At 47.6% G+C, this 23,463-nt stretch overlaps 1 protein-coding gene across 1 annotated transcript in view; it reads right to left on the bottom strand.

The window, feature by feature from the left end:
- tei (irregular chiasm C-roughest protein teiresias) overlaps positions 1-23,463 on the bottom strand; it is a 185,615-nt gene that overhangs the window by 100,018 nt on the left and 62,134 nt on the right. Inside the window, exons 4-5 of the mRNA XM_017907067.1 lie at positions 14,257-14,379; positions 2,530-2,676 (exon numbers count right to left, since the gene is read on the bottom strand). Of these exons, the coding sequence (XP_017762556.1) occupies positions 2,530-2,676; positions 14,257-14,379 (270 nt within the window). The remainder of the gene's footprint in view (positions 1-2,529; positions 2,677-14,256; positions 14,380-23,463) is intronic.

The following is a 23,463-nucleotide window of genomic DNA, read 5'->3' as shown; positions in this document are numbered from 1 at the left end:
AGCGTTAGAAGTTTCCACAGCCAGAGTGTCTTTAATATCTGTATTTGACAACCGACCAACAACTGCTCTCCTCTCCAAACCGTACAACTTTGGCTTAATTGTTCATTAATCTGCCGGGAGCTTAAGTACTTTGGATGTCGATTGTTCCAAGCCCGATTGCTTTTGACTCGGCGTAATACCGTTTGACGACTGCTCGCTAACTGATCGGCCAACCAAACTACTAACTAACCACTAACTTTAGATAGCATCCCGTTCCTCTTCTACTGACCCGTGCCTTTTTCGCAAACCGCAACCGACAGCGGACGGCAACTCTGACAACGATACGAGATTTCAACGTTAAAATGCGAAGGAAAAATTCAAAGCAGCGGAAAATTCGAAATAGTGGTCTGGCGTGAAAAATTTAACGACGCGTTTTACATTTTTCAAACGACGTTACAGCGTCTATCCAGCAATTTTTCATCCCGAGTAGAGTCACGCTGAAAATCAATTTCGAAACGACACTCGACGTGTCTTTCATAACGATGGCTCTTTCAAAGAACTTTCCCTCTCTGCTACCCCTCTGAACCTGCGCTATCTATGTGACTGCGCGAAATTGGTGTGCACCGTTTAAAACCCTCCTAGACGTTATCCGCGGATAAGTAATCCGGCCAGGAGATTCGAACAGGACGCCATGGCGCTGTAATCGATAATTCCTTACGGGGGTTGGTTGGTTTATAGGTGCTCTCGAGCCATCTAAATTGCGTAGAGATTAGGTGCTCGGAAACCCGTATCCAGGATCCCGTCGGTCGGCGGTGCAAACGGAAGTTGGAGCTGAAGAGGCGGAAAGGGGTGTGCAGAGGTGGTGGAAAAGGAGGAAACTCGAAGGTTCGAGGGTGATCGCGGCACCCTTGCCCCTCTGTTCCACTGGTTATAATGGCAAGATGGAAGGACCTAGGGGGCCAGGACTGGGTAGGAAATTTGCAAATTTTCGCGACAGGGCACGGATAATTTCCGGTTGGCTCGGTGGTTTCCGTACTTGACAAATGACTGTGGTTTCCGGTTATCGGCTGCGACAACGACCACCCCCTTTGCATTCCGAATTAGAGGGAATGTCTGCCTGCCTCTGGGACGGGCGACACTCTTTTCGATGCCAGACCCACGATTAGCGAGCCTTTTTGCTTACCTAGGAGCTAGGTCGGGCTTCGTTCTACAGAATCTTCGTCTCACGTACGGATGAGATGTTTCCTGGTCCAGGTGCTTGTTGTTTTATGGATGGTATGATAAAAAGAGTCCTCTCCCAGTGTTTTAAATATTCCAGTTTCTTCCTTTGCGAGTTTCTTTCTTCCGAGTTAATTCCTCCGCCATTCTTCGTGTTTTATTTTTTTAATGCAAGATTCGCTGGGAAATTCTACACTTTCCTCTCGGTTTTTCTTCGACCATATGATTTTTCACGGAACAATTGTTATATGTCCACACGAGTGCGGATAATGGGGCCGAAGTGTCTAATGTTCGTCGTGTTTCGATGCAGTACTCCGAGAGGGAAAGATTTTCCTTGACAAACGAAAGATCCAGTTTCCCGAATTCTATTAACTTAATCGAGATATCCGTCCCGACAAATACGCGTCTAGGTTCGTAAGCGACAAGAGACGGAAACGTTTATCTGGTGTGATCGGAAGGGGAGCGAAATCGTGGTATAAAATGGTAAATTATCTCTTCGGAGGAAGCAATACGTGGAGCGGGAAATGGATATTCCGTGGAAATTTGAAAGTAATTTTGAATCACGTTTACCGCGGACATTTAATAACATAAATCTACGCCGATGACGCAAACATATCGCATTTCGAAGACTCGCTGGATCGTTTCGATGAACGAAACTCCCGGTTCAATCGCCCTCATAACTCAAACAGCCGTGCAACGCGGCCCACGATTTCCATTAATTTCTAATATTACTGTACCCTTTATCGGCTCGTACAGCTGCTCTACTTATTCTATTTTTAACCTTTTCATTGTTATAGAGCGGAATGGTAGTTTCATAGTCGCTCAATAAATCCATTCGCCGGCCATGAGCACCGATCAATTTTACCGTTTATTTAGCGCGACTTTTAGCGTCTTTACTTAATCCGATATCGTAGCAATTGGCGATGTAACGAATATTACAAAAATTAATAATTCTACCACTTGGTAACTCCATTTCTGAACTCTCCCTTTCTGGTATAACTCGAAACGAAAGAGGCTACCAGCGTTCGAAAGACTACCTAGTTTCCGTGTGATAATCAGGGTCGAAATTTTCGTTCCTCGAAGTAACTTCTTAAATAGTTTCGTGACGTATCACTAAAACTTCGTTTCGAATTTCTTCCCGTTAATCTCCAACATCCCCGGTGTCATTAACATATCCTTTCCCGTCCAAAAGGCAACTCGATACGGCGAAACTCGCAGAAAATTATTGCAATGTGCGCTACGAAAATTCCAACCCCGATTCCGACACTCCTGATCGAGGAATAAATATATATCCTGAGGAATAAATTACCATGGAGCGGTGAAAATACTCACTGCGTACATTGAGATAATAACCGATGCTGGTGAATATGTCGAGCATGTGCCTGGTATAACATTTGTACCAGCCGCTCTCGGCGCGGCTGATTTTTGTGAAGTTCAGCCATCCGTCGTCGCTCTGCTCGACGGGCGGTGGTCCATTGTCTGAAACACAAACGGAGAGGCTGCACGGTACAGGAATTAACTCGCTGGAAACATCGCGTCGTCCGACCGAGTCGGCGGCGATTCTACGCGCGTGCTCCTCGCGCGGAACCTCGCCGACTGTCGATTAACCGGCGTCGCCGGAATTGCGCGGTCGACGCTGGCGTCGCGCCAACGCGGCCCGCGTTATTGTCCTTCGAAAAATCTGCTCGCGGGATTACGCGCCGAGTGGTTGAAACGCGTAGGAGGGGTTGCTATTCGGGGGTTAAGTCGCAGGGAACAGGTAACCCCGTGTAATTTCGGCGCTTGCTACCGGAGTCGCGGTCAATGGGAAACTTTGCGTAATTTCGGTGCCTTGAACGGAAGTCGTGGTCAATGGGGAACTTGACGTAATTCCGGTAACGCGGCTGGTGATCGCGGCGATGAAGAAAGGTCGCGTGAATTATGACGAATGAATAACCCGATGAGATTTTGGTTCTCGAGATACAGGTTGTGGTAGACGAGTTACGACGTTGACAGGGTTGGCAACGAATAGGTACCTTTTCTTTGTTCGGTTGAGAGAGAAACGTAAATTTTGGAGATTAACCACTTGCGCTAGAAAGACGTGTCACGCACGTCGAGATGCTTTTGTTCCAAAATCGACAGCGACGTGTACACCACGTCGATAGGCATTTATCGCAGAAATAAAAATGACGTGGACTGCACGTGGGCTAACAAGAGAACAGATCGTTCATTTCTCGAGCTATAGTTCGAGAATGCACTACGTCGCATAGTTTCATCGATATCTTGGAAATATTTCAGAATCGATAGTGTCTCGTAGGCGACACTGTGACACCTATAGAGATGTTGATAATTAAAAACGAGTAGAAATTGCAAGAATACGGAAACGGTGTTCCATCCAAGTGCACGATAAGAGGATGCTTGATCTAAATTTTTCATAGCATTTCCGCGATTCAGAGTACGACGCAATTTCGGACTACTTCTTTCGTGTCATCCATTGCTCCATTCGTACAGCTGAAATCAATTCGAGCGAATCAGTCTCTGTATAATATACCTCGTTACGTAACATTATCGCGTTTCATAGGCGATAAATCAAATTTAAAATTAGAAGACACAAGTCGCGGAGGATGGAAATTAATCGGGATCCCGATAAATCAAACGACCGGGCAATTTCATCCATCAATAATCCCAATTAAAACGAACAGCCGCGATAAATCTCTCGGCGTTACAAGCCTTTCGTGCAGCCGGAACTTGAAACCCCGCGATCGTATCGATCGTATTTTCGTTAATCAAATTAGCGCACGCGAGCCGGCCATCTTCTTTCCTTCCGTCGGGCACGAAAATACGTAAGGGCAAACAAAGGCGAGCCGAGAGTATCTACTCGCGGCTTGACTTACCCGAGGAGGACGCGGAATCCGGCGGCGGGAAAGAAGTGAAAAAAGCGGGAGAAAAAGAAGAGGAAGAAGGAAAAAGAAGAAAAGGAAGTGGAAGAAAGCGGGAAGGATCCCCGACGGTATCCGTTTCGCCAAGTCGTTGGCGAAACTTTCATCCGGCCATAGGCATCTCGCTGGTTGTTTTTAGTCCGCTCCCGATGCGATTTGACGAGAAGCAGGATTCGACGCAGCTGTCGGATTCACCGGCGGTTCCCCGGGCTGCGTCCTGAATGTGTAACAACGTCGGCCAACGCGAGCACGGGGACGAAGAAGAAAGGGACAGCGAGGGGGTAGTTGGCCAACAGCGGCGCCGAAAGAAAGCGAATCGAAGGGAGGAAGTTGCAGGGACGGGAGGAAAAACGTGCTCGCGTGTATCCTCCCGCGTCCACGGAGTTTTGCAGCGAAACTTTCGCGTGTTCCCGACATTACGGTCTTCCAGGGTGGAAACCGGGCTGGCTTCGGGGGAGGCGTACCAGCAGCGACTGTCCCGCTAAACAGCGAGCTCGTGGCGCTGCCAAAACACGCTGGATCGTGTTAACGGGATCTATAGAGAGGACAGGGCAGAGGCCAGCAAGATGTCGTGCTATTTTGTATGAAATAAGAGCGGCCGGTGACTTGGCCCGAGGAGCACGACATAACCGGTAGGGTTATGCGAGATTCCGGCTATTTGGCCCGGAAACAAACGAACCGTGCTTGAAACCGAGCCCCCGTGGCAGGGACGGGGCGAATGGGATACCGTGCAGTGGGTCGGGGTGTATTTAGTGCAGCGTGGAGCGATTTGCGCGCGTTAGCAGCTAATTTCGAGCGCCCTGGCTGCTGGACCAGGGTGTCCGGGTTACTTGGAAATAGTTGCATGCGGGGTAACGCGATCGTAGAGGGTAGAGGGAAGTCAGAAATCGGAATGCTTAAAGTTTCCCACGATCGGAATAAGGCGCTGGTTTGTGGCTCGCTTATTCGATTCGCTTTCCGACCGATTAAGGGACCGGTTAAGATTCCCGGGTTCTTACGGGGGTGGAAAAAAATATTAGGATTCTTAGGTTCGTTCGGGTAAAATGAAGTGGAAATAAGACTCGGGCGGAATGGAGTTAAGTGAAATAAAACGAGGATAAGATTTTTCACGACTCGAACGAACACCGGTGAGTAATTTTACCTCGCTCGTTTTATAAAACGAGATATTCCCGTCTAAGCTCGAACAGCCCGGCTATTAGAGGAAGCAACGCAGATTGCATTTTTTGCGCGCTTCGCGAATAAAAAGTATAGGAGCAATCGCGAAAGGAAGCATTCCCTCGGAGACGAGCTTGCGCGAGGTTTACTCCTTCCTTCAACGCGCACAATTATTCCGAAAGAAAAAAAAAAGAAAGTGTTACCCGGCTTTACTGCCCCGAGCACGTTAGTTAGCGAGCCGAAAAACTCCGAGAACGTAAATACCGTCCCGTTACGACACCCGTTTCCGCCATCTTAAGACTGCAACCGACTTCGCCGAGAATGAGAAACGTCTAATCGTCCGTTCCCGCTAATTAGAAGCGACGAAAGATATCGGGAAAACGCCCACTAGCGATTTTACCGCTGAAAGGATACGTTATATCCCGAAAGTCGACCTGCCCGAGGAAACCTTTGCTACCCCGAAAGAGCCATTTCTGCTGCCGTTTCTACCCGGGAAATACGAGCGAGTGGGATGAAACTAGGCGACAGGGGAAGAAATGAATCTCGGATCCACTCTCATAGACCTCGGATACATAAAAATCGAATTTTTTCCCTTCACCTAATCTCGCTCCGAGTAGATATCGCTGTATCAAAGAGGTCCGCTTTTTTCCTGGCGAAAAAGCCCAGGAACATTTAGAATCCGTCAACTCCGCGAGTGTAGTCGCGGGAAAAAGCGAAATGGGGTTACGTATAACAGACATATATATATTTGACTCCGGCTGGCATCGCATTATATGCTAGCTTCGTATGAACAATGATCGGATGGGGATCTACTTCCCCCGGAGCGGTTTCCCGCAGCTGACGCCCTCGTACGTTCTCCGGAACGTCCGTAGCTCGAATGTATCGTCGTGATAAATCGTTCGACGGGGCCGTGATAAATTTATCCTTCTTTTCATTTAAAATATCCTCGCCCTTAACCGGCCCACTTTATAGCGATCATTACATATTGATCGTATCGTCGATGGCGGAGAGCTGGCCAGCGCTTTTTCTTCCCATCCCCGTCGATAAGTCTTTACATCGACCAATGCCGGACGTCAGCGTGGTTCTCTGATTATTCCAGGCACGAACAGGGTCGCCGATTCTATCGTCCTGGCGAAATTTCGCGAACGGCAGGATAATGAGGATTATAGATATTTATCGATAAATTGAATTCGAGACGGGGTGCATAGAAGCAGGGTGGATGTCGGCACGCGGTTGGAAAATTGCTCGTAGCTCGAGGCTGGTATTCGCGGGGATTGCGATTAAGGCGTAGAGCTGGATCTCGCGTGAATTAACCGAATCGTCCGCGATGCTGTCGCAAATATTGCTCGTTCCAGAGAGAAAAACCGTCAACCGTGTATCGAAATTATCACTGGTTTAATTAGCCCCTCCGCGACGCGTTCCTATCGGCTCGACGGATGCGCGACCACCCCCAGATTTATATCCTTTGAAGAGGGAAGAAGAAGCGACGTTTCTCGAAGAGGAGAAACAAAAAGCGAGGAAGAATAAGGTAGCCGGTCTCGAGAAGAACTATCAAAGAGGTAGTTGAACCGGTGGCGAACGGCGTAATATTACACGGTCGGTCGCGAGGAAAAACTGCAGTTACCCAGCCCTCGCGCCATGATATATCGCTCGAAGACGAATGGTCAAAATATCTGGCAGAGTTTCACGGTGATAAAGGGCTCTTTGAAGGAAAGCGAACGTGCTTCCTCGATACCTCCGGGCATCTGGATTGGGACTCGTTTAATAAGAGAGCACCCGTTCCAAAAAGAAATTGGGATCTCGCGTCGGTGTGGAGAAGGGGCGGAAAAGGGGCGGAATGGGGTTGGAAAGAGGCGAAGGAGGGTCTAGACTGGGGTTGAGCTGAAACGCGAGGCTAGGAGCGAAGCAAGACGAGTCGAGGGACGAGAAGGATGTGGTTGGAAAGAGGCATCGCCCGGAGCGGGTACGTGCTCCAAAGGATATTAAAGTATTTTAATTGCAGCGGATTTCGCGGAACGCTGGAAGGATTTATTCGAAATCACTCGATTGAGTCTATGAATAGGGATTAAGCTCTCGCTTCTACCCTCCCCTTCAGCCCCGTCGACGTCCACGTGAACCGATGCACACGGCAGGCCAGAATTCCAGGACGTCAGGAATGGAAGGCAGGAATAATTGAACATTTAATGGGATAACTGGCGTTTATACCCGCCACGACGCCGTCGAAACCGAAGGAGAGACTCGATTTATCGAACGTTACCATCCGTCGTTGCTCCGACCGCGAGAAGGTTCGCGGTCTCTCTGCATCCAGAGCTAGACAATTTCCTGACCAATCTCGCTGTACTTTCTGGTTAAGTTCGCTCGTCGCTGGTTGCACGTCGAATCATCGGAATTTTAACGTTGATCGATCGTTTGGAAATTCGCGTGACCGCGAGTCCGCCACGAGTGTGTTCGCCATTCTGTAAAATTCCGAATGCCGACATCCACGATGGTTCAATTTAGGAAACGATCTTGTAACCACGCGTCTCGAACGTTTCGGTGCATCCAGGCCACAACGAGCCATATATTAAATCTCGGACTCTCAGAAACGGCGAAAAGCTACGTAGCCTACGTTCCTCGTCATAAACTTCATCCATTATTCTTTCGGCGAGCCAGACAAATCGAATCCACTTATACCAACGATAATTCTCGGTGCAGTGTAAAACGGGAGAAGAATCTGTCCGACATGATGGAACGGCGTAAGATATTTTTCGCGTGCAATTTGTTACGGTCTCATGAATTCTTCCGTTTCGGATACCGTTGAACAATAATCCTGCGCGTCAACCGTTCGCCGGTAACGGGTCGTCCATCATATTTCTTATCACTCTCACCTAGCTGATCGCGGCAGAAAGTGACGGGTGCAGCTGCTCTCAGCATTTTGTGTAACTCAATAACGGGACTAACGAGGCTTGTACGATTAACTCGACCACCGATAAATTTCAACACCCTTCCACCACGCGACGCGGAATTCTTCCTGCAAGGGTGAAACGTTGTCCTCGCTTCCAGGGATCGGGATCGTCCAGGGCGTTTTCGTCGTTACTTTCATTTCCGCGTGATTTTCTTTTTCTCTTTCCGATCAAAAATACGCGAGGATTGGAATACGATTTGATTCGTAATACTCCGATTCGACGTGAGAGAGGTTTTAAATCGAACGAGCTTTCTCGCTCAAAAATTGGAATTGCAGCGTTAAGTTTATCCCAGAAGTTTTCGATGAACGCGCGTTCCTCTTTCTTGTATCTGCTGGAAGATTATTCGAGGAGCGTGTAATTTTTGGATAATACTGTAGGAACATTTTATCCGGCAGATTTTACAGCCAAGTATTCCCTAACACACTCCTAATTAGGTCTTACCGAGTTCGTGTAATCGCAAATATTGGTCATAAATTAGGTATCGATTTCAACATACGCTGCTGGTACTCGATGATCGTTGCACAATGCAGTAGTATTTCATTGTATGTCGATACTCCATTAAACAAAAGCTAATGATGTTCATATACAATAAATAAGCAGTACGTTGCTAATATCCCGAGCACCTCGAAATGAACGGAAATATTTTATTTCCTTCAATGAATATACGTATGAACCTTATAGGCCAGCAGCCATTAAAAAATATCCTTACTCTTGCACATAAGAGTACCAATTTCGTTCTTCTTCCTAAAAAATATTTAGCTCAAGTATTATCATAATAAACTCCCGTTTATTCATATTTTCTCTCCCCTATTTCTCTATTCAAAAAATTCCCTCTAAATTTCTAACTCTCTTCCTTCCTCGCATGATTCCAACCTATCTCGCGAGTGTACCGCGATATTTAATTCAGATCTGCACTGGGCGAAACGTCTCTATGAAATTTCTAAGCCAAGTACAATCGCGAAGGCATTTGCAAACGTTTCGCAGCGATACGTTCTATTACCAGGAGTAATGCTAAGCGATCTGCGACATTTACGGCTCGCCCGACAGGCACGTAATTACAACGAACCCGGTTCGACACGCGTTCGCCACGTAACCACAGTTCGATCGAAAATTTCGAGTCGAAACTCTCGTCCTGCAAGACTATCGGAAACGAACGGAACGGGGTAAACTGCACGGAACGAACGAGGCGAACTCGAAACTCCTCGTCGTATCGTTTTCATCCAATAATCAGGAAAAATGCTTAAACGTCCTCCGCATAGAGGCCGCCACTGGTACGGCGCGCTGCGCCAGCAACGAGATTAAACATCAGCGTTATCGGTCGTAACTCGGATGGATACTGGCATGGCGGCTGGTAAAGGCACCGTTCGACTAGCGAATTCGAGAAAAAACGGAGCTCGGTTACGTAAAAAGTCCGGAGCGAACTGCGTTTAACGAATGTAACAGCCTCAGCCCGCTTGAACTAGCCACTCTAATCAAGAAAGTGGTCTCCCGACGGTATCGCGCAACTCGCCGCGAAACCCGCTCTCGTTTCCTTTTCCCGTGATCAAAGTTCCTCTGATTGACGACGAATAAAGGAAATTATACGGCCAACTTTTATTTGCTACCGATCCCGGGCAAAAAGGGACGTCGTTACCGATCCTCGAGCCACGTCCGCAAATCCTTTCCGTGATTTCCACCGGTGGAAAGGTGCGGCGATGGAACCGGCTGGAAAAAGTCCGTTAACTGTTACGCGAACGAAAGAAAGGGTATCGAGTTTTCAGGTCGAAGCGGGAATTCGTTTGAAGAATCAGTGGACAGGATGCCGGATACGACGTATATGGCATTTTAAGGGCACGTTTCACGATCGTTCCGGAAGTCCAAAGCCAGAGTCGCTGGAATTTGTGCAGAATTTCGGACGAATTTTTTTCCCCACTCTCTCTGCTGGATCTTTGGATCTAGAGATTAGCCAGGCTCGATACGCGTAGCTGGAGTGTCTTACCTCCAAAGCCCGAGCCCGTCCCCAGGAAAGCATATTTAATTTAACATACAGTTGCAGCCGGCTTCTAATTACATTAAAGGATCAGCTTAACGAGAACAAATGCACGCTCGTACTGGACACAACGTTGCGCGGGAAAAAAGCCCGAGAAAATTTTATGATCGAGTCCACTTTTAAAGTTGAACAGGAGCATCCGGTACGGGTGTATAAAAATCCTTCATCCAACTTTGAAGCATCGTCCTCTATCCCTTTAAACCCTCCACACCCCTTCCTCCACTTCGCGCTATTTTTTCTCCCCCGTTTTCGTTCCTGGTCCCCCGGAAAATTACCAAATAAATCGAGAGATCGTGCATCGAAGGAGTCGGTGGTGTCATTCCCGCGGAACAATTGGTTCGCCCGTCGCCGATTCCTGCCGCAGAATCGAGCAATCAAGTTGCAAATCATGCGGCCCCCTCGGATCGTTATCAGCGATCGCGCCGCCTCTACGGATCGCGAATCTAACCCTCGTGCATCACACTCGGCAGAGAATGAATCTGCCAGGCTGGCCGGGTTCGCGGTGTAACAACGTTGCACGCCGACTCGGGACGAAAAGTACGTCCATTAAAACAAACGTTAATTCCCATGGCGGAACCCGTAACGACTCGCGCTGCGGCCGTTACGTAAAGCTGCGCGGACCTGTACCTACATACGTTTCGTACGACTGAAACAGGCGTACGGTTCATGAGGATACATAACGCCGAATTTGGGTTAACTCCTGACGCTGCGCTTCGGACAAGGAATACAGGGAATACACGCGATGGTTAATTTTGCGAATTTTGAATCACTCCGAGGACCAAGAGTGTCTTCGAACAATATTATTCCCATCCCCGTGTATTTTTATTTATTTCCACCTTGTTCTACCTCTCCTCGGGTAACACGTTTCACGGTATTTTTATTCCATGTCCTTTTTCTACGGTATTTTGTCTTTTTTTTTTTTATCTCGCCGCTTTTTGGTTTCCGAGTTTCCAAAGTTCATTCCTTCGTACACTCGTAACGTTATTCTTGACGGTGCTTCTTTTTTCCATTTCCGTGGCTGAGTTTCTTGATGCCCTTGCACTACTTCTTCTTTGCTTTCGCGTTTCTTTTTTTTTTTCTTATTTTTCCTGCTGGGGAATTTCTCATTTCTTGGGAAAGTTTCGCGTTCTGTCGCTTTCAGAATTCTCTCCTTTAGTCCCAATTTCATCGTAGCAGAGTGTAGTAGGTGGTAGCGGAAAGCTCTCGAGTTGATAAATTATTTGCCGCGACTGATCTCGGATGGACACTGACCACGAGAGTAGTCGAAGCCGCAAGAAAATCTCTAGAATCGTCCGCGATAGTCAAGTAAGTCGGCAAGAAGGATTGTGGTAGAAGTGACCACCGTGCAAATGTTTTCCGCAAAGGAATATCTACTTGGTACTCTGGAGCATCGTTGGATAGAACTCTATGAAACGATAAATTATTTTCTACCATGGGTGATGGTGTCCATAGTGAGAGAATATCGTTTGGATCAGATAGACAGCCAGAAGACAGTTGGTAGCGTGAATCATTTCGATAGTAATGCTAAACGGTCGATAAAAAATTAATAAATCAACAGGTGTTATTAATGTTTACCGAAATTTCTGTCACTGCTAAAGTCGTATGTACGAGCGACTTGATAAATTATTTTCTGTCATCAGTGAAGGTGTCCATAGTGAGAGAATATCGTCTGGATCAGACAGACAGCCAGAAGAGAGTTGGTAGCGTGAATCATTTCGATAGTAATACTAAACAGTCGATAAATAATTAATAAATCAACAGGTGTTATTAATGATTAACGAAATTCCTGTCACTGTCAAAGTCGTACGTAGGAGCGTCTTAACAAGCAGATTGACAGAAATCTGAGATGACGAGGGTCCGAAATCCCAGTTAGGGTCGAATGAAATATAGCTGGATCTTGATTCATCCCCCACCGAGAAAGGTAGAATGATACATACGGTCCAGCTTGTCGCTTCATCAATGGACGACCGCCACTTCATAGTTTAATTTATGATCTCGGTGTATCATAGGGGTTGCTACATATTTACCTCGCTATTTACCTCTCACCACAACAGAGTCTTTCGACGAGCGATACATTTCAATCGCATTCCATTGCGGGATCCAACGAAAACTTCGATACAAGTCCAACCTACTTACACGGTAACTACTTCACCTTCCATCCGCAGCTTTCATCCCCTCTATCTGAAATCGTTCAAGAAGCTTTACTTTTAGCCCCTGCCCAAGGTGAAACGTTGTTACATCGGCTGACTGTACGGGAATTGAAGGATCCCCGGCGAAACTCAAAGAGGCGGGCACGAGGAAAGGGAGACAGTGTCCGGGACGACTAAAGGGAGAATTATAGAAGGCTTTAAATATTTATCAAGTCGCGGGCCAGTCTGCCGTCGGCGAGCTTTGACAAAGAACAAGAGGCTGCTAATGAATCCAGTCGGCCAGGGGTAATTCTTTGTTCCCGTCCCGCGTTTTTCTCCCGATACAAATGGAATTTAAGGCAAGAGCCAAGCGAAACTTTCCCATTCGATCTCCTTCGATTTCCCTCGATCTCCAGGCTGAAGGGCCCCTACAGATCGAACCCCATCTCGCTTCTTCGTCCAACGAGTTATTCCGTCATAACCGTTAGCGATGCTGGAAAATACAAATACAACGTATCTTTCCAGCTTCTCTCTTCCCATTCTTCGCGTTCTACGCCCTTCCGATCGAGGGCTTCGTTTCCTCCGGAAGCCGACCACTTCACCGTCGAGCTATCGATTACGTCGCGGGGTAAAAAACGCGACGAACGAATTCGAACGAACCAACGACGTTCGACGTTCGTACAAGGAGATTTCCAATTATCGGGAATAAGTCGGTGGAACGCTTGGAAAGCGAAATCTCGATGGAGTCCCATTGATTTCTACGAGGAAAAGGGGATGAAAAGAGGGACGAAAGGGGAGAAACTGAACGACGGAGGAGAAGAAGAAGAAGAAGCAACGCTGACGGAACGACTGTTCCGAAGCGTAGAATTTTTAATCTTGACGAAACATTCGTAACACGCGGGATTAGAGAAGAGAAAGAAGGAACGCCACCGGGTTGCGTTCGTGCTCTGCGAAAGATAATATCTGCCGCGCATACTTATCCCCGATGAGGGGATTCGCTCGCGCGGAATAGGGTGGGATTATTTATTGTCCTGACTCGACTCCGCTCGTGATAGTCCTCCTCTGCCGGCCGCGGTATAGGCTAACGTGATTATGCGATTTATCGTTTTGTTTGCCGATGACTGCGAAGAGACTAATAGCCTGGACGTTAATGGCAAATGGAAATCCCGCGCTGAAGATACGGGGGGGCTGGAGAGATAATTCTGACTCGGCGTACAGTATAAAAATACCACGGCGTCGTATTGTTCGAGCTTTCGTTTATTTCGCGACACAGGCAAAAGTTGCAAATTAAAAGTAAGATGCGCGTTGTTGCTTCTCAAAGAGATTTCTTTTTCTTTCCTTTACCCCCATCGCACTGAAGAGACGTACGAAGGAGGAATTGCACGGCTGGTTTGGTCACGGGATATTTCTCGAATCCAATCTGATCCGCAATTTCGAAATTTTGCACAGCTCCACCACCGCCAGATTGCACGCGTGTAATCGGGATTTTTAAATTCGTTACCGAGAGCGAGTTAAAAAATACAAAACGCATCTTGAGCACCAGTTTATTACGGACCAAGATGTCACAGCGCCAGCGAGAACAATTTATTTTCGCAATTTATTTTACTTCCGACCCACTCCGTATTTTAATTTATCCTTTATATCACGCCGTTGTTACGAGGCACAAATATTTGAATATGAACTTTTCGTCGAGTAACAAACGAAAAAATGTTTCCCCGCGTTCCTCGTAATTCATTTGCTCGCGATTCGGTGCTTGTTACCCCGGGTTACAACCGAGCCTCGTTACAAGCTACCACTTCCCGCATTTCCTCCTCCATTTTCTCTTGCCTCTCGCGAGAAGGATACGCGAAAACGTCGAATTCTTTGTCACAATTGTCACTTACCACGCTGCCAGATCGGCATGCTGGCCGGGTTGCTGTCCACCTCGCATTTCAAGCCGACGGACATCCCCTCGACGATCGGATTTCCAAAACCAGGTAAACGCGTTATCGCGAACGACGGAGTATCTGAAACAGGTATTAAGCAATTACTGTCAGTCTCGGTATCGATAGCCGCGTGTCGATCGCGCGTCAACGGCAGATAAGGAGAATCGCGGTCTTTGCGATTTTTCGCTCGAATTTTCTGCGAAACGCGGGGCCATGCCAGATTTCTAGCGATCCGCTTCCGCTCGACAATGGCTCCCGTCGATAACGCGAAGATATACGTTGCGGATAATAATTCAAAAACGATATCGCGGATAATAAATACTAATGAATATGCATATGGTAATTACGATGAATTAACGCGCGACTGGATATGATTAAACGTCGAAATGATCCTCTCTCGACAGCCTAACGACCCTCGAACTCGCTCATAACGACTCGCACCACCCACTCGTTCTTCGTTCAGACCCAAACACCATCGACCCGATAACGAGTCTTTGGAGCGATAAAGAATCGTCTGACCCGCGATGCTTGAAATTACACGCGCGTGCGCGTAGTCGCGTGACAACGCGCGAAACTGCGATATCGCGACGTTGGTAATTTTCGTAGAACGCGAGAAGATGGGACGGCGAGGAGCAGGGGGAAATAAAACTGCGAACGGGAAATTAGCTTCGGCTTAATTGCATTACTGCGAGGTGAATAATTAACAAAGCGACGCGTAAGGATTAATTAACCGAATATATTCGGAATTATGGCGGTTTCGCGGGGTCTGAACCAGAAAAGGATTTAGTACGGATTCTTCCACCCCGTACGGTATTTATATTTGCGCGATGGATTTTATTATCGTTTATTAAAATGCAGAACGAAACTGGAACGACAGACCCGTTCGATAAGACCCGAGCTTAGTGTCTTAACGGAAATTGCATAGTAATGAGGTATCGCGAAATTTCGCGTCGGGTAGCCTGGGACGTAGGCTTAAGGAACAAGATTTCAAACACGTTCCCCATAGAAGTAAATTCGACTTAGTTCTCGTTAGTGGAGCATAGAGTGGAAAGTCAATTACAGGTGAACCGCGTTGCAAAGATCTCGCATTGCAGCTGGTACACCGACGTAGCAAAGGGAAACTTTTACCATTCGCTTTCCAATCCCAGCAACGACATTATTCTGAGTCTTATTTTACCAACGGAACCGCGCACTTTGCATCGTCTATAGAAAAATAAAACAAACAGCAGCAGATAAATGTAACTTCCTACAACCTTAGGGGTGGTGCGGCCAACACGGACGCTTAGCTTTCCTCCGGTTCGAACACGATTCCAAGGAGTACAAAGGTACCGTAGTCACCTATATATTTTCCAGGCACTCGAGAATATTCTTTCGTCTTATTTGTCCCTTATAATCCCTCGCAAATATATTCCAAGCGAATACGACTGGAAAATTGGAAACATTTTCAGTGCGCTTAATAAATATAAAATTCAGGGCGAAAAAGTACTCGGTCTCGACGCAACGCGGAAAGTCCTCGATCGAAGCTCGATTAGCTCGTGAACGGTACTCCGCTGGGCTGGAAATCGGTCGCGTCGACAAAGGACAACAAAAAGGCCGAAGGACAAAAAAGGAATATCGAGCGGAACGAGAGGAAAAATCGTAGGACTCGGTAATAACCGAAACGAACGGAGGAAACGAGCCGCTGCACCGCGGACATCAAACCTACTAATCGGGAAAACGGAACTGCGCCTGTGACGAACGAGCCACCCCTTCGCCTCCTCTTTGTGGGGCGCGTCCCTGGCGCGCTACTAGCGTTCCTTCCGCGTCATTAACGACCGACCTCGAACTGGGTGACAGAATCGGGCCGTATCCAGAGAACGTGGTCGCACACGATCGCGCGAGTGCCCGCGCGTGTCTCTACGGGAAGGACACCTACATCCCCGTGTGTACGCTCTCGCACGCACACACGTGCACGCGGGATACGTGCGATGGAATCGAAAGCGTTCGACGAGCGAGCGAGCAAGCGGACCAACGAACGAACGCGTTTCGAGGCCGCGAGTAATTAACGAACAACGTAGGACAGTGAAGATTTTACGACTCACGGGTCGCGCGTACTCGTTAAAATCACCCCTGTCGCTGTTCCGCTCGCTCCTCGTCGCCCTTTTTCCTTCTCCCCGTCTTCGTTGCGCGCGGTGCGCCCGGTCGGATGGCTGACGATGGTCCCATCCGCAGCGGGGAACAGGCTGGCGCCTTCTCGCGTGAAATCAAAGCTTCCCGTGGCGCCGTCCGAGCGTTTGGTCGCGCGTTATATCGCGCTGCCTCGTTCGGTTCGTTAATATTTCAGCAGCGCGGCGACGCGAGGCCGTCGAGGAAGAGGGTGTCGAGGTCGCGAAATAAATTGGTGGTTCGGAAGGAAGCGGAGAAGGAGAAGAAGAAGGAGGAGGAGGAGGAGGAGGAGGTGGAGGTGACGAAGGGGGTGTGGTGGTTCGGAGGAGCCGGCTGCAAGAGGAATGGAGAAGGATCGCGCGGGAAGGGTGAGAAGAGGCTCCCAAACACGAGTAGAGAGAAGAGTGGTGGCGAGGAGGAGTAGGCGGTGAAAAAGCAAAGAGAGGGAAGGAGAGGGTGGCAAGGGAAAAAAGGAGCGAGAGGCTTTTCCTCGCTCCGACTACCGGATGGCTCCAAGTTATTCACTCGGCTATAATAGTGCGGTGCTGAGACAATGCAAGCTTAATGAAAGCCACCCCCGTCAGCCTCCCGACCCCTCTCGCTCTCTTCCTTCCTCCCACTTCCCATCCTCCCTCTTTCCGTCTGTTCTCCGAGAGTTCTCCGTCGCTCTCGCGTTCAGCCTGCACGTCTGGTGGCTCTTGCTCGACGCCAACGGGGGTAGCTCTGCCACCACTGCCGCCGCCGCTGTGTAGCCCCGGCGCAGTGGCGTAAACACCAAACAAAGCAAACAATGAGACACAGAAGTGTCCCACAGACCTCGATCGCTTAATGAGAACTTTAAAGCGCCTCCGCAAACTACCAGTCTGTCTGTTTCAGACAGGATCACCCGACCTACACAAAGCCAGCGAACGCGTACGTACACGACGTGCACAGAGGGTTTGGGAAATGTCTGGCGACAGATTATGGCTGGATTCTACTTCGTCGATTCGTAACGATCGCGGACAGCTTTCACGGATCGAATTCCGTTCTTCGCGCGATCGAAATGGAAATTCGCGAAAATTGTATTTCGCGGAGCTACCTCGTAACGACCGTAGACGCGATCGTTGCGAAATTTCAAAATTTCTCTCGGTTCTCGCCGAACCTCGGAGACTGCGGATCCAACGAGAACGATAAAACGCTCGCAGCGGATGTAACTCTTCATTAAATAATAGTCAGGCGTTTCCACGATTGACCCAGGTTACTTCTAAAGCATCCAGTGTGTACCCTGCACACAGGCGCGCGGCAACACGAGCTCGCAGTGGTTGCCTTACGTGTTCTCTCTCGCGTCCGACTCGTTTGCTCTGTGCCCGATAAATCGCACGTCCGGGACTCGTTCGAACGCGAAATTCCTGCTCTATTTCTCCGCGCCCTGTGTAATTCCCTTTACGCCGGTCATGAATTAACGCGAGACGAGAACGACGGCAGATTTTTGCACGATGGACGGTCGCCGGTCATCCAGCTGCCCCCTCCTGCCCTTCCTGCTCCTCCCTGCAACACCTTTCCAAAAGCAAGGGTACGAAGGGCGAGGAACGGAGCAGCGTCTTCAAAGAAATTTTTCCCGCCGTTGGCCGCGGCTGCTGGAACGCTCGTAAACCTTACACGGGCCGTTAAGCAAACCTATAGACCGGCACGGGGAAAAAGGGGGGTTTTTGCTTTCGGGGCACCGACGGTCGCCCCTGGACAGAGTTGCGTGCAGGCTACGTGAAAAAGAACCGACGTGCCGGTTCGACCGCGACTGCACCAGCCGCCTGTAATTTGTATCGCGAGATAGCTGTTGCCAGCGACCGTGCTGCGGTCAAAGGGAATTCCTCTGGCCTGGAATTTTAGATCGGAAAAAAAAGGAAGGAAAAATACGGGGAAAAAAGGAAGGAAAAAAGGAAAAATAGAGGAGACCGGAAAGGAAACAACATGGAAAGGGGCGGGGAAAAAAGAGAGCGGATCGAAACGAATCGAACGTGACCGTTGTTGTGCCTGTGGCTTCCGGTGTTTTATGATACGGCTGTGAAGCGGGGCTGTTTTTTGAGCCCCGGGATTTACAGTCACCTTTGTAATCAGTGTCTGCTTGGTAATGCAAAGGGATCCGGCGATTGTTCCTTTTCCGAGATTTTATTACGCTTCTCGTTGTCCCGGAGATTCGACGGGCGAAAAAGGGTGGACGAATATTTAGCTAACCGATCGATCGAAGGAATTTTATTCGGACAAACGCGGGAGGACGCGATGGAATTGACAAGTACGCGCTGGGCTACGACTTCGCTATTAACGAAACAATAGGCGAATGCAAATATTTGGCCGTCACACGTTCGCAGGGATGAACGCGCGGAAAGCCAGTGTCCCCGGATGGAAACTATCGCGAAACTCGTTTATCCGGGAAAAATCGTGACCCGGCTGTTGAACGATTCTTTGATGATCGAACGCTTTGCCGGATGCTGTGTCCAAGTAATGCCATGCGTATTAAGCGCGCCACCGGTCGCCATTCCTATCCGCTGTAGTTTTATTATTTTTAACAACGTTACGAAATCGATGTTGAAATAATTGGAGTTCGGTGGTTAACGATTTTCGAAAGGTTTTTCCGAAAATACGGACAATAGTTTTCGGTAATTCATCGTCGATACGAAAGGGGTCATGGATAGGGGTACAACGAATTGTTACGAAACGTTCGCGAATGATTGTTTATTTAAAATCGAAAACGCGTGTTTCATTCGATCCAGGCGATGGAGAGTAACGTTTTCTGTAGGACAGAGCTATCAAAGAGGAGATCGAAGTGAACTAGCATTCACACTGACACTCACACAGTCTGTAATCACCACGTATCGTCGAATTTGTTCGAAGAGGTGCGTAATCTGGTGTAAAAATAGTGTTAATCCTTGAAATACCGTTTCGGTTTTATTATAACTCATCAGGAAATACCATATTGCCCCCGTAGCCCAGGTAATACACGATGGTACCTTGACACTTGACCATCACATACGCCAAGTATCTCGAGAATGGGGCAATAATTCAGTTCCTTTCCCCGTTTATAACCCCTACCCTTGTACCTCAAATTCGGAAGCTCCATCCAATAACGGAATACATAGTCCTACCAGTGATCTATATCAATGGTAGCACGCGACATATAAAAACACGCAATATCAAGATAACGACACAGTCTACCTATTATTTAAAGTCGTCCATCACTAATAGTCATCAAGGAAGAACGACCTAGACTTAGTGACGATATAGAAACAGATTGCGCGATTCTGCTGGAAAAATGTGCCAACCTGTGTCGTTGGAAAGTTGAGATCCCATTGGACACGAAAATAACAATCTAAATCCCTCTTTTCTCTAAACAGCTATATCCTAATCGTGTATACACGACTGACAATTGTGATAATCTTGACAAACGTTTCCAAAAAGTGGAAGAATTCGTGTCTCGTGTGAATTAATTTCGCGATGATTCCTGGAATCATTTCTTCCCTTAGTACTCCATTATTTTACGCACAAGTAAACCCTGTATGTACAAAAAGGAAAAAGAAACGACTCCATTACACGCAGTCTGAATAATGCAGAGCGACTGTGTATAGCATTCTAGTTGCAGCAACCGCGAAGCTAATTCCAATTTTATTTTTGCGGCAAAAGCTTTTCAAAAGTTGCGAATTTTTGTCGGTAGACAACGAGGCTGCAAAGTAATTTGAAACTGAAGGAAAATCGACCGAGTGAAGGGAATATTCGTGGCATAAACAGGGATCGGAAAAGCACCCGCGTAACCTATTCGCCTCACGAATTCACTGAACGTTCCTTTCGAACAATATCCCGAACAAGAAGGGCCGTAATTAAGCGCTGCCAGTTTCTGCCGGCGATCCCATGGAAGGAATGCGTTTTCATCGTTCCCCGTGGGACACGAGGGACACGGTGTCGGCATGCAATGGCCGCCTCGTAACCAAGTTTAAGTTCCAGTTTATTGGATCACCGTGGCGGGAGGCTAAGCCTCTGAAACGCGTGCTCGAACCGTCGTACGGTGGGACCGATGAGCCCAAATGCGACAGAAAGCATTTTTCAATTCATATTACACGTGTAAACCATATTTCTGAATTTTATAAATTCCTAATATATATTTAAATCGTTTCTGAGAATCTCCTCGTCAATTTTATTAATAAAAATTCTTAATTTCATGTTCGATTGTGGATTACGATATTTATACAATATTGCTTTGAATATGTTTCAGAGTTGCAGCTAGTTGAGGATAATTCTCTTTGGAAATTAAAGAGACTTCAGTCTTCAAGATGTCATAACAATGAACGCTGTATGGTGCCGACGAGTGGATAGCGGATGGATAACGAAAAGGTAAGACGAAAATTAAAAAATCATTTAAATCGGTATATCTGAAAGGAATGTAGCTTTGCTCAATTTAAGGATTTACTAGGTAGATTTCATTTTATCATTCATTGTCCAATTATAATAGACGCAGCATTTATATAAGGGGATGATAGTGTCAGGTAATTTGGAACTCGTCTTCTTTAAAATCACGTAGCGATGTTAAAAATGGACGAATGTTGAAAAATAGGGTACTATATCGTGTTGCATAGTCCTAGTTAATTACTCATAGCACAATTTTCATTAGGTCGAAATATTTATTTTAATGACTTTTTGCCACTTCTTGGTGCACCGGCGCCACAATGCGTTGGTCGATTATCACGGATATTCCGAGGATTGCCACGTTGTTTACGAGACGTCATTTCGAATTTCGTGCGAAAACGCGAGAGTCGCGCGCGAGTTGCAGGAACACGCGCGAAGACTGGAGTGTTTCAAAGGCACACTCGGCTAAAGCGCCGGCACATTCTCAGAGAACGGATGGAACGGATGCGAGTGAAGAATGACTGTGTACGGGAGGTTGTTTAGGCAGTCGTTTAATTAGCCGAGAGGCTACGGGGCGTTGAGAGAAAATAGGAGAAAGAGAGACGAAGAGGAGAGCGTAAGATGGGGAGACGGAGGCGTGTTTTGCTTGGGGTTTGTTAGTGGCACCATTGGCAAAGTTTCTAAGCGTTAGACAGCAGAGACGCTCAAGTTGGAGGGTGTATTCACGCGAAAAGGATGATTAAGGGAGGACCTGTGAGAATATCATCTCGACGCGAATCCCTTTGACGACGAGTGTAAGAGGATTATCATAGGGCCAATAAGAAGCATGTAGGATTAAAGAATTATATCTTAATTTAATTCAAAGTTTAATTAAAATCTCACTCCGCCTAATCCACACTGAGGAGCAAAGAACTCTGACATATGTTGGTTCACGGGGAGTAAAAGGTAAAGATTTTTCGGGGATACAGCGATTACGTAGAAAATAATGATATCCTTTACGGGAAAGTAACGTTTCTCCATTTCCGAGCATCTCGAGCTCTATTCTTTTAACTAGTTTAGAGCAACGATTTCTCGTACGTGTCTGCAAATCTCCTCGAGCTTTTACTCTCAGCGTAAAACGAAAAACGTAAAACGTGCACGTTGCAACGCGATATTTCGCCGTGCCGTAAAACGAAGGGCCTGATATTTCTGATACGTAAAACGCAGGAAGATATGAAACGGGGAAGAGAGAGAATCGAGCTAGCAGGGTCGTCGATAGGATCGCGATAAAGCGGAGAGTACTCTAGGGTAGGTTAAGGGATGGGGAGACTGAAATCACCGATCCTGCAAATGTAAGTGACTTGGACGGGGTAGTAAATTGTAATCGTAAGTTCATGCAGTTTCTCCATCTGAAGTTCGCAGTTATCCTTCGAGCTATTGCCCAGGGAACCATGGTAGCCTCGCTACCTCGCTAAGCATTCTCCTGTTTCTACCTAATTACCAAGTATCAAGTAAGCTTCATAAAGCTGCTATTAATCTTGCTCAAGCGCACGGTTACACCGAAATCCATAGGGTACGGTGCCAACGTTCTGGACGTTCGCACGATCTAGCCAACGATTACGTCTCGTTTGACGCGGGGACAATTCGCGAATGACTTCCTTCTGCTCACAATCTGGAATTTAAACGAAAACCCACACGCTGAAAGGTATTTGGAGAAACATTTCGTTTGGTATTAATTCGTCCACCAGTAGCCAGACATTTCTTAGCACTATGCATTTTTCGATTCCTAGTAAGTAGTAATACACGATATATACAAATCAAATAACAATCAGAATTTACCAGTAATACAGTCCCTGAAATTGTAACTAAAATTTATCGACAACTGCGCGAGATATGTTTGCCAGTGGGAAATATACCAATGCCAGTAGTTCGAGTCAACGAGGAGTCAGACGCGACTACCCGCAGCCACAGCAAACTCGAAATTCTCTCCCTCATCGTACGATTTTTCAAAATCTAAAAATCTACGTACACACGAGAGACGGTACTACGTCTACCCATTACGTACACACTTCGCATTTATCTCCACCCTCTTTTCTCCGGCGATTTAAAACCCAGCGACTCGCACAATCGCGCGTGGCCGATTTTTCTCTCGCCCCAATCAATCCCGTCGCTTCTCGCCGGCACGCGAGGGTGGCGAAAGGAAAAGGTAGCGGAAGATTTCGCGTGCGGTTTCTCCATTCCTGTCAGCCGCAGCGGCAGACACCCGATAACAAGCCGTGCACACATTCCCGTGGCCAACTGGGGGGTCGCATCTGCATTCAACGCGCAGATTCGGCGGGCCCGTAACAATTTTCATTAAACGACCTCAATAGGCAAGTTATACAGCTGAATGTAGCGTTCGTCAGGGGTGGCGGAACACCGCCATCGAGGCGGGAACGCGTGTCTCGCCGGGACGGACCGGAAACGGGGGTGATATTATACAGCAGACAGCCCTGCAGCTGAATGAAGGAGGCGCGGCGCTGTTTCATAAATTTGCAACTTACTTTCGGTTTCGGCCAGCCCGCGGCCCGTTCCGCTGTCGTAATTCAGCCCGCAGGTTCGCGTGTAACTGCGTTATTCAAATATGACCACGTGTGTGGCGAAGAAAAAGAAAAAAAAGGGGAAAGAGGG

This window comes from Eufriesea mexicana, unplaced genomic scaffold, assembly GCF_001483705.2.
Source record: "Eufriesea mexicana isolate 0111107269 unplaced genomic scaffold, ASM148370v2 scaffold6802, whole genome shotgun sequence".
Taxonomy (NCBI): Eukaryota; Metazoa; Arthropoda; class Insecta; order Hymenoptera; family Apidae; genus Eufriesea; species Eufriesea mexicana.
Note: the sequence above shows the minus strand (reverse complement) of the source record. Positions and strands in the feature narration are given on the sequence as shown.